We start from the raw sequence: 15432 nt of genomic DNA, 5'->3' as shown, positions 1-15432 counted from the left end.
ATGAAGCTGGGACAACCGGGCAAGAAATGTGCTGGAGGAAAGTGGATAGAAACGGAGCTCTTTGAAGCCAGGTGAGTGACAACCAACCCAGGCTAGAACAACGCCTAGAGCAAAATTAACATCTATAAGACCCCTAGCTATAAAATAGTGGCTGAATAACAAAGGGGCTGAAAGTTTAAAATGTTACCTTAAAGAAACAAAGAGCCAATAAACAACTAAGCTTTGAATAGAACTAAAGGAATTAAATATCGAGATATGGGACAAAGACTGGATATTTTAAAATTTGAATTGGATTTTTTTTTTTTTAAAAAAAAAAAAGAAGATTGGATACTTTTAAAATTAAAAGAAGAAGAATTGGATTGTTACATAATAGCACAAAATGGATACTCACATGACTAATGGAAAATGTGGATTGTAGAGGGACACCATCTGGTTCAAAAAGGAACTTTGTAACTCTTTTCTGCTATGGGAAATTTTGAGTCCTACAGATAAAAGTCATGAGATCTTACAGAGGACAGTTTTTTTTTCCCTGTCTGCAGGCAGCTTGACTTTTGTAAAAAGAAAAAGAAATTATAATGGAACTCCTATAGTTGAAACAATAATAACTTAAAATATTAGCTCAGGGATAGAAGCAATAAGGGCAGGCCCAAGAAAAGATTTGATATATTATATCCGGAATAAAAATAACAAAAAGATATAATAAGACTTATGGAGGACAAAATTGAAAACTTTGAAAATGGAAGGAAATATATGTTTGCAGGTGAGGAGATGAAGAAATAAGATAAACACAACTGGAAAAAGAAAAAAGAAGATTGAAACAATGTGATTAAAAATAAAACAATGTACAGGTGGATTGTAGTAATAAAAAGGAGGTTTTTACAGAAATTAAAAATGTTAAAAGGAATTTATAAACATATTTAAAGGTATGTTTGAAGCGAGAATTATGTTTTAATTTTAAATTGGTATGAAAAAGGATAAAGATAAATATGGTTAATTTAAAATGTTAAAAGGAATTTATAAATACATTTAAAGGTATACTTTAAGCAAGAATGATGTCTCAATATTAAATTGTTATGAAAAAGGATAAGGATAAATATGATTAACTGAAAATAAGCAATGTATAGATGGATGGAAACAACAAAGAAAGGATTAAGTAGGGATAGTTAAACCAACTATGATTATGCTGTGTTTAACAGCCAAAAAATAAAAATAGATATGCTGTGTAACAGCCAGAAAACAAAAATGACTATGCTGTGTTTAACAGCCAAAGAAAATGGATATGCTGTGTAACAGCCAAAACATAAAAGGATACGCTGTGTAACGGCCAAAAAACAAAATGAGCATACTGTGTCTCAACAGCCAAACAAAAATGGTTATGCTGTGTAACAGCCAAAATAAAAATGGATATGCTGTGTAACAGCCAAAATAAAAATGGATATGCTGTGTAATGATCAAAAAACAAAAATGAGTATGCTGTGATTAACAGCCAAAAATAAAATGGTTATGCTGTGTTTAACAGCCAGGAAATAAAAATGATTGGTTTAACAACATAGATGAAGATAAAGATGTTGGGTTTTATAGCAAAATAAAATGAGGTGGGATAGCCAAATAAAGAGGAGTATGTTGAGATTAATAGTTAAAATGAAATGAATAAATTAGGTTTAATAACAGGAATAAAGACTATAAATGTTGAGTTCATTAGTAAAAATAAAATGATTATGTTGAAATTAATTACCTTATGAATGTTTATAATTGTGATGATTTATATTGTTAAAATATATCCATCTAAGCAAATGAAAGAGAAAAATGGAATTATAATTGATTAGGATTTAAGATTTAAGTAACAGGTTTTTGGGGATAATGGCATAGTTAAATAGATAAAATTGAGGGAAATAACTGAGTAAAATAATGAGTTCAAAGCTTTGTTTTGAAAAAATGTGTTTTATGTTTATGTTTTTTAAAAAAATTTAAAAAAAATTCAGACCCTTGGCAACTGACTTATATTTTTGACAGTTGCAGTGTCCCGGGGTCATGTGATTACTTTATGTAACCTCCGGGCAAGCAAAGTCAATGGGGAAAACCAGATTCACTTAACAACCATGTTACTAATTGAACACTACCATGATTCACTTAAAAACTGTGGCAGGAAAAGTCATAAATTGGGGCAAAATTCACTTAATAAATATCTCACTTAGCAACAGAAAGTTTGTGCTCAATTGTCATCGTAAGTCGAGGACAAGTCCAGGAGAGGAGCCAATGTTTCATTTCTTTGACAATCTTTCTGAATCAAACATTAGTATTCAATTTTACCTGGGTTTTCTGCTACTATTTAAGAGATTTCTTTAATTGATTGTTTTGTGGTTGGAATCTGTTTGTACTGTACCTCATTCTACTAATATATTTAAAACAGCAATGATTTTTAGAACTTAGCAGTTACTGTCTCCGCTTAGGGGCCTAATTCTCTAGAAATTTAATAACAACTCAGAAGCTTCACATGTAAAAACATCAGACAAATACAACATATGTGTAACGTCACACAAAGAATGTATTATAAAATAAAATAATTAAGCTAAATTCTTCTTTTGACAGTACAAACACCCTCTCTCCAGCTTTTCCATTGAAAATGTTTAACAAGGGCTGTTTCTGATCAGCTATTCTTCACATCCTGTGCTAAGCACATTGGGCTACAGGCATACACCATAATTTTCAGTCCACAGCTACAGTTCCCACATCCTTCCATTTTAAGTTTTTCAGATAGATAGATAGATAGATAGATAGATAGATAGATAGATAGATAGATAGATAGATAGATAGATAGATTGATTCACATTGAGATGCTGGACTTCAGTGAACAAGGCATGGATAGTGGAGCTTATAGCTGATGAAATAAACGTGTTAATGGGCAAGGCCCTAATTTAGAGATGAAACACAGACAGCATCTTCAAGTAGAAAGAAGCTCTGGAATCATTGTAGGATTTCAACTACAGGTAGTCTTCAACTTACAACCAATCATTTAACAATTGTTTTAAGTTACAATGATCTGTACGTTGCACAAACCAGAAGTAGGGCTGAGACAGTATCTGCAAACCTCTTACATTCTGGACATAAAATGTTTCAACTTCTCCCCTCTAGATGCCACTGTAGGGCATTGCATGCCAAAACAATTAAACACAAATATGTTTCCCCCATACCATAACTCTGCTAAATACCTAATTCCTGCAGCAGTGTCTTAGACTTAAATATATTTATCCATGTTGTAGGCTGTATTGATATTATCCTTCTCATCTTCTCATCTTTCTCATCTTCTCATCTTTCCTACTACCTTCTCTTATTGGTATATATGATTTATCACTTGTTGTATATTATGATTTATGATTGTAACTATGATCTATGATACATGACCTATCACTTTGTTTGTATGTACACTGAGAGCTTATGCACCAGAGACAAATTCCTTATGTGTCCAATCACACTTGGCCAATAAAGAATTCTATTCTATTCTATTCTATTCTGTTCTGTTCTGTTCTGTTCTGTTCTGTTCTGTTCCATGCTATGCCGTGCCGCGCCACATCGCGCCGCGCTGCGCCACCCCCCCCCACCCCATCCTATTCTGTCCTATCCTGGACTAAATGGGGTTTTAATGGGTAATTTAGTTTTATTGTTGAATTTTAATTGGACTTGTTGTTGTTTATTGCTGTGAGCCGCCCTGAGTCCTTGTGGAGAAAGGGCGGCATATAAATCCGATAATAAATAATAAATAAATAAATGCTATTCTATTCTATTCTATTCTATTCTATTCTATTCTATTCTATTCTATTCTATTCTATTCTATTCTATTCTTTAAAAGGAATGCTTTACAACCTGGAAGTCATGTGATTGCTATCTAGGAGCTTAGCAACTTGTTCACTTAATGCTTAGAGATTGCTATTCTGGTCCCAATTATAGTCATGATTTGAGGATTATCTTTTAATATGTGTAATGGGAACCAACTTCTTTAATAATTAAACAATTCAAGAAACACAAACATGCATAAGAAGAATCAATCAAACAAACAAACAAACAAACAAACCAAAAATCATTTCCAGAACCAGAATATCGTGTAGGAAAATCATTTTTTCCTGGGAAGAAAAGTCTTGTATGTTGCAAAAAATATTGTATCAAATTAATCTATTTTGACAAATGGGCTTTAGTGAACTGGTTTTGTTTATTATGTAAGTTGAAGCGTCTCCAGGTTTCTCTAAATATGCACACAGATTCACACAGACACACAGACACAAACATACATGCAAATACATAAACACAAATACATGGAGATAGGGTGGGATTTATTTTCTCTTAATCTTTCTCTAATGTGCAGATTGTGAAACTCGGGACTTAATAAGACTTTTTTTTTTTTTGCTGTTTTTTCTAACATTCTAATGGAATAATGTCCATGAATTGTTCTTAGTAATTGCACCTTCCTTATACAATTGTTATTATGATGAAGAAAACCAGGGCTGAGAAGATGTGAATGATATATTATCTTCTTATGGTTCCCTAGGACCTACATTTCTGAAATGGGCTTTTCACCACTACAATTACCAACACGTATTTCAACTGCCTATTCTAATCCCACTAGAATTCTTCTAACCACCATGATGCCTGGCATTTCTCTTTTATTCCTTGTTGCTCCACTGGAAAAAAAAACATAAACAATATTTCTATTGAATTAAACCATGAGATTTCATCATTCGCAATTCATTTCATCTGTAATCCTGAGCTACCTATTCCTTCTCTAATCACTGAACGTCTGTACAGGAATCACTGTCTCAGAAATGCCACACAATGAAGCAAAAGTATCTGAGAAAGAACAAAGTAGCATTCCCTTCACTATTTCAACTTGGAGATAGCAATAGCACTTAGACTTACATACTGCTTCACAGTGCTTTACAGCCCTCTCTAAGAGGTTTACAGAGTCAGCATATCGGCCCCAACAATATGGGTCCTCATTTTATCCACCTTGGAAGGATGGAAGGCTAAGTCAACCTTGAGCCTGGTGAGATTTGAACTGCCAAATTGCAGGCAGCCACCAGGCAGCAGAAGTAGCCTGCAGTACTGCACTCTAACCACTATGCCACTGCGGCTCTTATTTATTTATCATCAGGTTTCTGAACTATTTACAATCATGTTTCTGAATCTGACTATTTGCCACTAACAACTAGTAGCATGCTGGCCAAGATTGTGAGAGATGAATCTCAAAAAGGAACTGCTACGTTCAGAGTGACGGTGCTGGAAGCCATGTGTCTGATGATTTGGGGTCAGGTTGGATGTAAGATTCCCAATTCTAAATGCAGCATCAGTGACCCTTTGCCTTTTCTTCACAAGGAATACAAACCAGGAGACCTCAACATTGTAGGCATTCTGTCTAAGATCTACATATTTTATAACATGGTGGAATTCAATGAACCACCCTCTAGTAATCTTTTTGATGAAATTCTGTAAGTTTATTTCAGTATTCTTCATAAGTAATACAAGCCTCTAATTTTATACAGGACATGTATGTCTTGTCCAGACTAGGGATTCCTTATATATTCAGTTTTGGCATGACAATAACTTTTTTGGGGGATGCCTAGTTGCCTAAACATATTCCATACCTTCAAATGGTGAACACAATTAAATGTCTTTGGATAATCAATGAATCACATACTGACATTTTTTGGTGGAGGGTTGGGTTTCTTCTTTATCTATGATGCATCAGCAATCGTTATTTCCTCCGCCTTTTCCAAAAGCATCTTGAATATCTGGCATCTGCCTTTATACGTTGGATGCCAGTCAGCATTGAATAATCCTAGGGATTATTTTGCTGGCAAATGAAAATAAATATATTGTTTATACACTCTCTTAAGCCTCCTTTCTTAAATCTCCAATCTGTTGCCGATTGTGTTATTCTTTGGGTGTCCTGGCATTGTTTGGTTTTAACCTTATAGATCCTTCTTATGTTGCTTGCCATATTTGCATAGATACCCAATAAATTCAATTTGTACCATCTTCAGTTTGTAATGACCAGAGTACTGATATAAATTTATCTCCTATTACTAGAGGTTTTGGAAGTGATGAATTTCTTCTAAGGGATCTTGAAGTCTGTCATCTCTACAACAGAGAATTTCTTATTTCCATCTTTTTATTTTTATCGTCCTTGAATCTACCGGTATTTACTATCTGTCCATTTGTGCTATTTAGCATAGGCATTTGAGGTTGGAATCTCCTTTTGCATTTGAAAATCTTTACAAAGTCTTCTATTCCCTTTCTGTCATGGATGCCTTTACAGATATCATTGTAATATTGCTCGTCTCATCAAACAGCTCACTGGAACTTTTTGTTAAGTTCCTTCCTCAGATGTTTATGTTTCTTGGGTTTGACTACTATTACTTCTTCCCCTTCCCCTTCCCCTTCCCCTTCTCCTTCTCCTTCTCCTTCTCCTTCTCCTTCTCCTCCTCCTCCTTCTCCTCCTCCTCCTCCTCCTCCTTCTCTAATGTCTCTTCTGATATTCTTTCTGTTTCCTGTGTTTCTTGATCTTTTAACAGTTTCTTTTCACTTATTTTTCTGAGTAAACCCTGCCGAAACAATAATTCCTTAGGTAGTAAAAGAAACCATTCTCTTAATCAAACTTTTCAAATATTGTGTAAAAAGATATAAGAGAAGTTGGATTGAATTTGAAAATAATTGCTGATGGTCATGCATTTTCATAAAAATCATTTGGAGTTTGCTGAATTAAAATATTCTAAATATGGAATTATCCATGTATTTACTTATTCTTCTTTTAGGGTCATGACACCTCTCTTTCAGCAGTTCCTGGCTTTGCAATTTGCAGTCAAGGAAATCAATGAAGATCCTCATATATTACCTAATCATACCCTGGGCTTCCATATCTACAATAGTTATTTTACCACAATTTGGATTTATCGTGCCTCGTTAGAAGTATTTTCTGCTCAGAACAGATTTACTCCCAACTACAGCTGTGACCGGCAGAACAGACCGATAGCTGTCATTGGAGGACCGACACCTGCAGTTCAGGCCCATATGGCAACCATCCTGTCTCTCTACAAAACACCACAGGTACCATACTTTCATGGAACATAAGCATTTTATAAGAGTTGCATTCATACATGGAATCCCTTTTTAATGTGTGTGTTTTTAATGGTACAGGAATTAATTATCTTATGACCAGAACAAGTAATGTGTATATGTTTATACATGATCCATACATGTCTTACAGACAAATAAATAGACAGTGAGTCATTGTAATGCAATGGCAAAAATGTTGAAGTAGAAATGAGGAGACCCAGGTTACAGTTCTCCTTGAGGGAAAGAGTCTAGATAGGTTTTAAATTAATCATTCTCAAACACTTAGAATGGGAAGCTGAAAAATACAGTGGTGAAATGTAAAATTTGTTACTACCGGTTCTGTGGGCGTGGCTTGGGGGGGTAATGTGACTGAGTGGGCATGGCCAACTTTTTTTTTTTAACTTTTAAAACCATTTTTTCTACAACCTCTTCGGCTGAAGAGGTTGTAAAAAAATGCTTTCAAAAGCCTCTGACAATCAGGCAACTCAGCTGGGATCATCAGAGGCCGAAGAGGTTGTAGAAAAAATGCTTTTAAAAATAATTTTAAAAAGCCTCTGATGACGGCTCAGCTGGGCATGGGGGGCGGGGAACAGGGATTTTTGCTACTGGTTCTCCGAACCACCCACCGTAATTGCTACCGGATCAGGCAATCCAGTCCGAACCGGGAGCATTTCAACCCTGAAAAAATATATGTACTTACTAACCCATGTAATATGGAACTTTACAATCCATATCTTTCAACAAAGAATTTTTCCTTTTCCTCCTCCTCCTCCTCTTCCTCCTCCTCCTCCTCCTCCTCCTCTTCTTCCTCCCCTTCCCCCTCCCCCTCCCCCTCCTCCACTCCCCTTCTCATCATTATCAATGTTATTATTGCTAGTTTTGAAGTTTTATTATCCAGCTGAAGAGAAAAAGCTATGGGATAGTATAACCAGAGCAAAATATAACTATAATGTTCAGGTTCCAAATAACAACCTTAACGAAAGAAGATTCCGAGGCTAGCAATTCCTCAAAGTTTCATTTTATTAGAGGTATCATATTGGCACATTTGAAAAAACCCAAATCTGAGAGTTCCAGGTTTTCCCCACCCAAAATAAAGTCAAAGATCCATCCCCTGCACCCACAAGTCCGTCACATGGTCCAATCATTTCAACTTCCCAATTAGAGACAATCACCCAAAGATCCATCCCCTGCACCCACAACTCCAACACATGGTTCAATCATTTCAACATCCCAACTGGAGACAATCCCCCATCACTCCCATCCAGGTGCAGGCTGAGTGTCCTTGACTCCCATAGAAAAGGATGTTGTTATGGCTAATCCTCCACCAACTCCTTGCAATCCCCCCCTCCCATGTTTCCAGGCACTAAATGTTGCAGCCCTGAAGCTCCAACAGAAAAGATGGCTTCCAGGACTGACAGATAAAATATATCAAAACTTATACTTCAAGTAGATGGACAACATTTCTTTGAAAAAGTAATAAAAACATAAAATATTTTCATAACGTAGAATTTAGACCCAGAAAGAACTAAAACATTAGTTTAGGATCAGTTCATTTGTAATCTCACGCACACAAAAACAATGTCTGGAATAAATGAAGAATGGATTGAAAAATAGGCAAAAGAGTCCCAGATTTGAAAGATAAGGATTTTGAGCTTGACAACATATCCAGCATAATCTGCCTCCTCAGAAGATACTATGTTCTCAGAGATATTGCAGGATACTATGTTTTCAGAGATATTGCAGGATTATTCTATATTGTGAGATACATCACCTCCATCAAATATAATATGCATGCAATGTAATGGATTTATTGCTGGTGCATTTCTGAAGCTAATTTTCCCCAAAATATAATGCAATTTATTTATTTAATTTATTTATTTATTAGTTTGTCAAACATGTACAAGATAGCAGGTATGAACATGAACATGGACATGAATGAAGGAAATGAAAACAAATGGGGACAGTAGGACAGGGATGATAGGCACGCTGGGGTGCTTATGCACGCTCCCTTTACGGACCTCTTAGGAATGGGGTGAGGTCCACAGTAGACAGTTTAAGATTGAAGCTGTGGGGGTTTAAGGATGTAACAACGGAGTCGGATAGAGCATTCCAGGCGTTGACCACTCTGTTGCTGAATTCCAAGTCTTTCACCCTTTTACAGCTACTGAACTATAAACCTGAAAGCAATGTTGAGATTTCTTTTACCATTTCATTAATTCATATATGAAACATGGACTTGAAATTTCAAAGCCATTGGTTCTTAAATTCTAGTTTTGGTCCATTCAGTTATGAGTAAATGTCACCAAATGCAATCCCATTTTTTCCTCCTTTCCCTTTGTTTTCTTCAGCTCATCTATGGCTCAACTCCAGAGATTAATGCAAAAACACAGGCCCCCATATACCAACAGATGTTCCCAAACGTGGGCCATCAGTACAAAGGAATTCTCCAGGTCTTGCTCTATTTCAGATGGGCTTGGATTGGGGTGTTATATTCAAATAATGATTATGGTGAAAAATTTATACAGGATATAACTCCCATGTTTTCTCAGAATGGCATCTGCTTTGCTTTCAGTGAAAGATTCCCAGAAATAACTTATTCCAATAATATTCTATCTGCTGTGGAATCTGGGTTAGAAATGTACAATGTTGTTATGGGAAGCACAGTAAATGTAGTGATGGTGTTTTGTGAAATTGAACACATGATTCTTCTGAGATTGTTTCCCAGTTTATCCAAACATGAAGGAAAGCCACTATGGAATAGAATCAAAGTGTGGGTTATAGCAACACTGATGGATTTTACTTCACTGCCCTTTCAGAGAAATGAGGACATGAATTTTCTCCATGGTGCCCTGTCCTTTTCAATTCACTCAAAGGAAGTAGTAAGATTCCAGAAATTTCTTCAGATGAGTTCTTCAGATAAGTCTGCCTTGGAAAAAGAAGGAAGTTTTATTAGGCTTTTCTGGGAAAATGCATTTGAATGTTCATTCTCCAAGTCCATAATGGATGAAGAAGATAAGACTATCTGCACGGGAGAAGAAAAACTTAACAGTCTTCCTTCACCTGTCTTTGAAATGGACATGACCGGCCACAGCTACAGTGTCTACAATGCAGTCTATGTCGTAGCACATACATTACATGACTTCCAGTCATTTCTTTCTAAACACAGAACAGTAGAGCAGGAAGCCAAGCAGAAGCTTCTAGAACAGCCACTCTGGAAGGTACTGCCTTGATCAAACAAAGAGCAGAGGGCTCACCACACAGTATCTGCTTGTATTGTAATAGACCTTAGATTTCTCCAAGAATATGAAGTATCTGAATTCCAAACTGTTCACTTATCTCACAGTACTTCCTTTGTCTTCTAACACATTTGTCTTAACTTTTTTGTCAGAAAAGATGTAATAAACTAGCTGATAGTCTGATCCATCCATTTATCTGGAGCATCTGTTGTCTATTTCAGTGTTTTGATATAATTATACCCAAAACTGTGCACAATTTGGCAATCTATTAATCTTCAGGGAACCTTACATGACTACATTTACCGTGATTACTAACGTTCCTGGTGGTTTGTGGATTAAGTCTATCAGTGTGGCTGCTAAACTGCAATAATGATTCAATGTACTGATTTCAATTATTTGTAGAGCTGTGCATCTCACAAGAGTGACTCTGAGTGGGGTACAAAGATTAAACCCATGGCACGTAATCAATGTTCCAATTGCATGTATACATTTACTTGTCTGTCTTATTCTCATCTGCTATTTATGCTAAATTTATGCTATTTTATGCTTTATTTATACTAAATAAATAATTACTGTACTCCATTTATTTTACTTTGCAATTAAGTTCAACTACTTTATGAGAAGAATCTCATTCAACAATAGCGCAGGAGAAAAAATTTCTTTCAATCAGTATGGAGAGTTGGAAGTGGGGTTTGATATTATAAATTGGATCACTTTTCCAAACCAGTCTTTCCAGAGAGTCAAAGTTGGAAGGATAGACCTGATGGATTCCCAAGAAGAGATGCTTACCATTGATAAGGCTAATATTGTATGGCCACAGAGATTTAACCAGGTATGGTCTAACTATCTTCCAACTATATCTTACTATCAATTCAATTTCTCTTCCCCTCTCTTTCAAATATTGTCAATGTGATGTGGCTGGCATTAAGACATGTTTCCTCTTGCTTACATGTTGAATATGTCCTAGTGTATGGGAATACATGAGAAAAGAAACATGATTTTAGGTTTTCTTTAGATCTGGTATGAAGAAAATATGATATTGATTCCCACAAGAGGCACAAATGCCAGATATGCCTAAATATTCACATAGATTTTGCAATGTGTATTTTAACTTTGGAAATAAATTTTTAAAAAGTTGTTTTAAAAAAAGATTCTGCAATGTGTATTTATGTAACAGTTGTATTCTTATCACCCGAGAATAAGAATTACATAGAGTAAGTGAACAGTAATAGTAGATTACTGTTCCGCCCTGAGTCCGAAAGGAGAAGGGCGGTATAGAAATTCGAATAATAAATAATAAATAAATAGATGAAACATTACTATCCAGTGAATCTAGGGGTGGGCTGCTGGGGGTTCCCAGGGTTTGGGAAAACCTCTAGCTAAGATTCTGTGCAGTTCAGAGAACTCCCAAATCCCACTCCTGGCTAGCCCTGCCCACCCCACCCCTCCCAGGAGTCCCCACACAGCCCATTTTGGATTCAGGTAAGTGCAGGGCACGCGTGGAGGTTCTGGAACGATGAAAAATGGGCCTACCAGAAGTTCGGGAAGGCTAGAAATGTGCCCGTTTTCAGCCTCCAGAGGGCCTCCAGAGCCTGTGGAGACTGTTTTCCCCCTCCTGGAGGCTTGAAAGACTCCAGAGCCCGGGGAGGGCAAAAATGCCCCCCCAGCCATGGTGCAGGAGGCTGACTAGGCAATGCCCACCATGGCCACACCCATCCAGCAACTGGGCAGAGAACCCGTTGCTAAAATTTTTGAAGCCCACCCCTGAGTGATTCCTTCATTAAACAAATGGGACACAACCTCTACATGTTATAATTCTCAAACATCATATACATAATGTATATAATGAAGAGATACATAACATTTTTTTTGCCGTTGTTTAGAGAAATGTCATTGTTTAGAGTCTCTCTTTTCATTACCTACAGGCTCAGCCACTTTCTCAGTGCAATAACAAGTGCCCTTTAGGCTCCAGTAAGAAAAAGATAGAAGGGAAGCCATTTTGCTGCTATGATTGCCTTCGATGTCCAGATGGGAAAATGGCTGACAAGGAAGGTAAGAAATCTCATTTGTAAAGCTAATAGATGTTGTAAAAACAAAATGCATTGATATCCTTGCTTTTTCAATTCAAAACATCAAGTATTTGAATGGTTGTACATCTATTGTTTAGCCTCAATAGGTGTCCTACAGGGTAAAAACATAAATAAATAAATAAAAACTTGTTGTTTTAGGAATAAAAAGAAAACAGTAAGAACAACCACCACTATTCATATGGTTTATCCATCACCATCCTGTCTGTCTGTCTGTCTGTCTGTCTGTCTGTCTGTCTGTCTGTCTGTCTGTCTGTCTATCTATCTATCTATCTATCTATCTATCTATCTATCTATCTATCTACCTATTTATCTATCTATTTATCTATCACCTATCTATCATATATCTATCTACCTATCTATATTGAGGAAAGAAATATATTTTCTTGACTAAGATCCCAAAATTCATATCATCCATAATCATGAAGTGATCCTCTTTTTTATTTTTATGATTTTAGTTTTCATAGATAAACTCACTTTTTCTGTTCTTCATTTCAATTCCAGTGTTTCATTTTTTTTTCCTTCAGGAAAAAAAAATTACATACATAGTTTTAATTTATATGAACTAAAATACTAAGTATCATATTTACAGAGAATAACCAATTGGCCATTGCTGGTCACAAAATGTTGGACATGTCAGGGTTCCAAATAACACCCCCAATGAAAGGAGACTCCGAGGCTTGAAGTCCCTCAAAGTTCCATTTTGTTAAAGATGTCATATTGGCAAATCTGGGAAAACCCGAATCTGAAAGCTTCCAGAGAAAATATAAATGGGCAAAATATAACTGGCAAACATTTCAATTTCTTTTGATGATTTCAATGGAATTTCAGGAATTTAACATCTTGACCTCATTATTATTATTTTTTCTAGATATGAATGAATGTGTTGAATGTCCGGAAAATCAGTACCCAAACAAGAATCAGGATTTGTGTATCAATAAAGTTATAACCTTCTTGATGTATGAAGAAATTGGAGGAAGTGTTTTGGCCAGTTTTGCTCTATTCTGTTTTTTCATCACAGGTGCAGTCCTGGGGATCTTTATTAAACACACGGATACTCCACTAGTTAAAGCTAACAACCGGAATCTTACCTATATTCTCCTTGTTGCTCTTATGTTGTCTTTCCTATCAACCTTGCTATTTATTGGCCAACCTTCCAAGGTGACATGTGTTCTTCGTCAAATGGCATTTGGCATCATCTTCTCAGTAGCCATCTCTTGCATTCTGGCTAAGACCATCATTGTAGTTGTAGCTTTCATGGCTACCAAGCCAGGCTCAAAGATGACCAAATGGGTGGGGAAAAGACTAGGCATGTCCATCGTATTTTGTTGCTCTTTTATTCAAGTCATGATTTGTATTACATGGTTGACAACCTCCTCCCCATTCCCAGATGATGACATGAATTCAATAACAGAAGAAATCATCTTGGAATGTAATGAAGGATCAGTCTCCATGTTCTACTGTGTCTTGAGCTTTATGGGTTTCCTTGCCATGGTCAGTTTCATAGTGGCTTTCTTAGCAAGAAAATTGCCTGACACTTTCAATGAAGCCAAGTTTATTACCTTCAGCATGTTGGCCTTCTGCAGTGTGTGGCTGTCCTTCATTCCCACGTACCTGAGCACAAAAGGGAAATACTTGGTTGTTGTAGAGATCTTCTCTATTATAACCTCCAGTGCTGGGTTACTAAGTTGCATCTTTTTCCCCAAATGCTACATAATTTTATTGAGACCTAATCTGAACAAAAAAGAGCATCTAACACAGAAAAAGCAATAACAGTATATAAAATTTCATGATGCTTCATTTATTCTTCATTTGATCATTGGTTTACAATCCTATACCCATTAATTTCTGGACATGGGGCTGGAATATTTGAAGAATTGCCTCTTCCAGGTTTAACATCTGCCCATCCTATCAGATCTAGCAGAAGAGATATGTGGGTCTGTTTGGCTAAGGAATTACAAGTCTTTTCTGCCATAGCACCTATCACCGTGATGGCGAACCTATGGCACACATGCCAGAGGTGCCATGCAGCTCCCTCTCTGATGGCATGCGAGCTGTCGCCCCAGTTTAGCTGTACTGTGCATGCCTGCGTGCTTCCCACTAGCCATCTGGTCTTTTGGTCTTTGCCGCGCATGGGCAGGGGTGGAGCACATGCGGGGGGCAATGTGCACATGCATGGGGGTGCATGCAGGGTGTGTACGCATGGGGGCGTGGCACGTGCATGGGTGGGGCAAATGTAGGGAGAGCACGCACGGGGGCAGGGCACATACATGGCACATTGCATTTTCTGGGTTCAGGCACACGCTTTGGGCACTCAGTCTGGAATAGGTTAGCCATCACTGACCTATCATGTAGAATCTCCCCACCCCCAGTTGAGAGTGTTCCCATTTTTCTTATCTTACCCCATCTTTCCTTCTATTACCTTATCCTATTGGTAATTTATGATTTATCACTTTGTTCTTTGCATCTTATGATTTATGATTGTATCTTATGATTTATTATTATGATTTATTGCTTTGCTGTTTGTATATACACTGAAAGCTTATGCACTGTACACTGAGAGCTTATGTTTGTATGTACATTGTATGTTTACTGTATGTTTGTAATTTGTGTATACACTGAGAGCTTATGCACCAGAGACAAATTCCAATCACACTTGGCCAATAAAATATTCTGTTCTGTTCTTTGCCAATTTTGTGGAATCCTTTATCAACGGACTTGGGAGGTCACAATAAAGAGGCAATTGGATCAGGTGTCTCCATTATTCATGTGATGCCCTCTCGTAGCCTTTCATAATATTATTTTTTTTTTACTTCTTGAATGTTTTTTAAAGTTGTTTTTGTGGCATCCACATGATGTAGTATATGTGGCCATATAAATGTGATAAATCAAAATCCAACTTCATGAAAGCACTATTGAACTCTCATGGGCTTATTTCATGATATTTACTGAAAATGAGTTAAGATTAAATCTGACTGACATTTTCCATTGGATTCAAACTTTTA

General features: G+C 36.6%; 1 protein-coding gene across 1 annotated transcript; it reads left to right on the top strand.

Annotated features, from left to right (window-relative positions):
* The first annotated feature begins 7059 nt into the window (after window positions 1-7059).
* LOC117673045 (vomeronasal type-2 receptor 26-like) lies at window positions 7060-15119 on the top strand. The gene is made up of 5 exons (XM_087893424.1): window positions 7060-7095; window positions 9453-10322; window positions 10945-11172; window positions 12266-12392; window positions 13299-15119. Exons 1-5 carry the CDS (start codon window positions 7060-7062, stop codon window positions 14198-14200), a joined length of 2163 nt encoding a protein of 720 aa, XP_087749550.1. The 3' UTR covers window positions 14201-15119.
* The last annotated feature ends 313 nt before the right edge of the window (window positions 15120-15432 follow it).

Source organism: Pantherophis guttatus, chromosome 4 (assembly GCF_059756535.1).
Source record: "Pantherophis guttatus breed Tessera chromosome 4, ASM5975653v1, whole genome shotgun sequence".
In the NCBI taxonomy this organism is placed as follows: Eukaryota; Metazoa; Chordata; class Lepidosauria; order Squamata; family Colubridae; genus Pantherophis; species Pantherophis guttatus.
The sequence above is the reverse complement of the archived record's forward strand: the minus strand, read 5'-3'. Positions and strand labels throughout refer to the sequence as shown.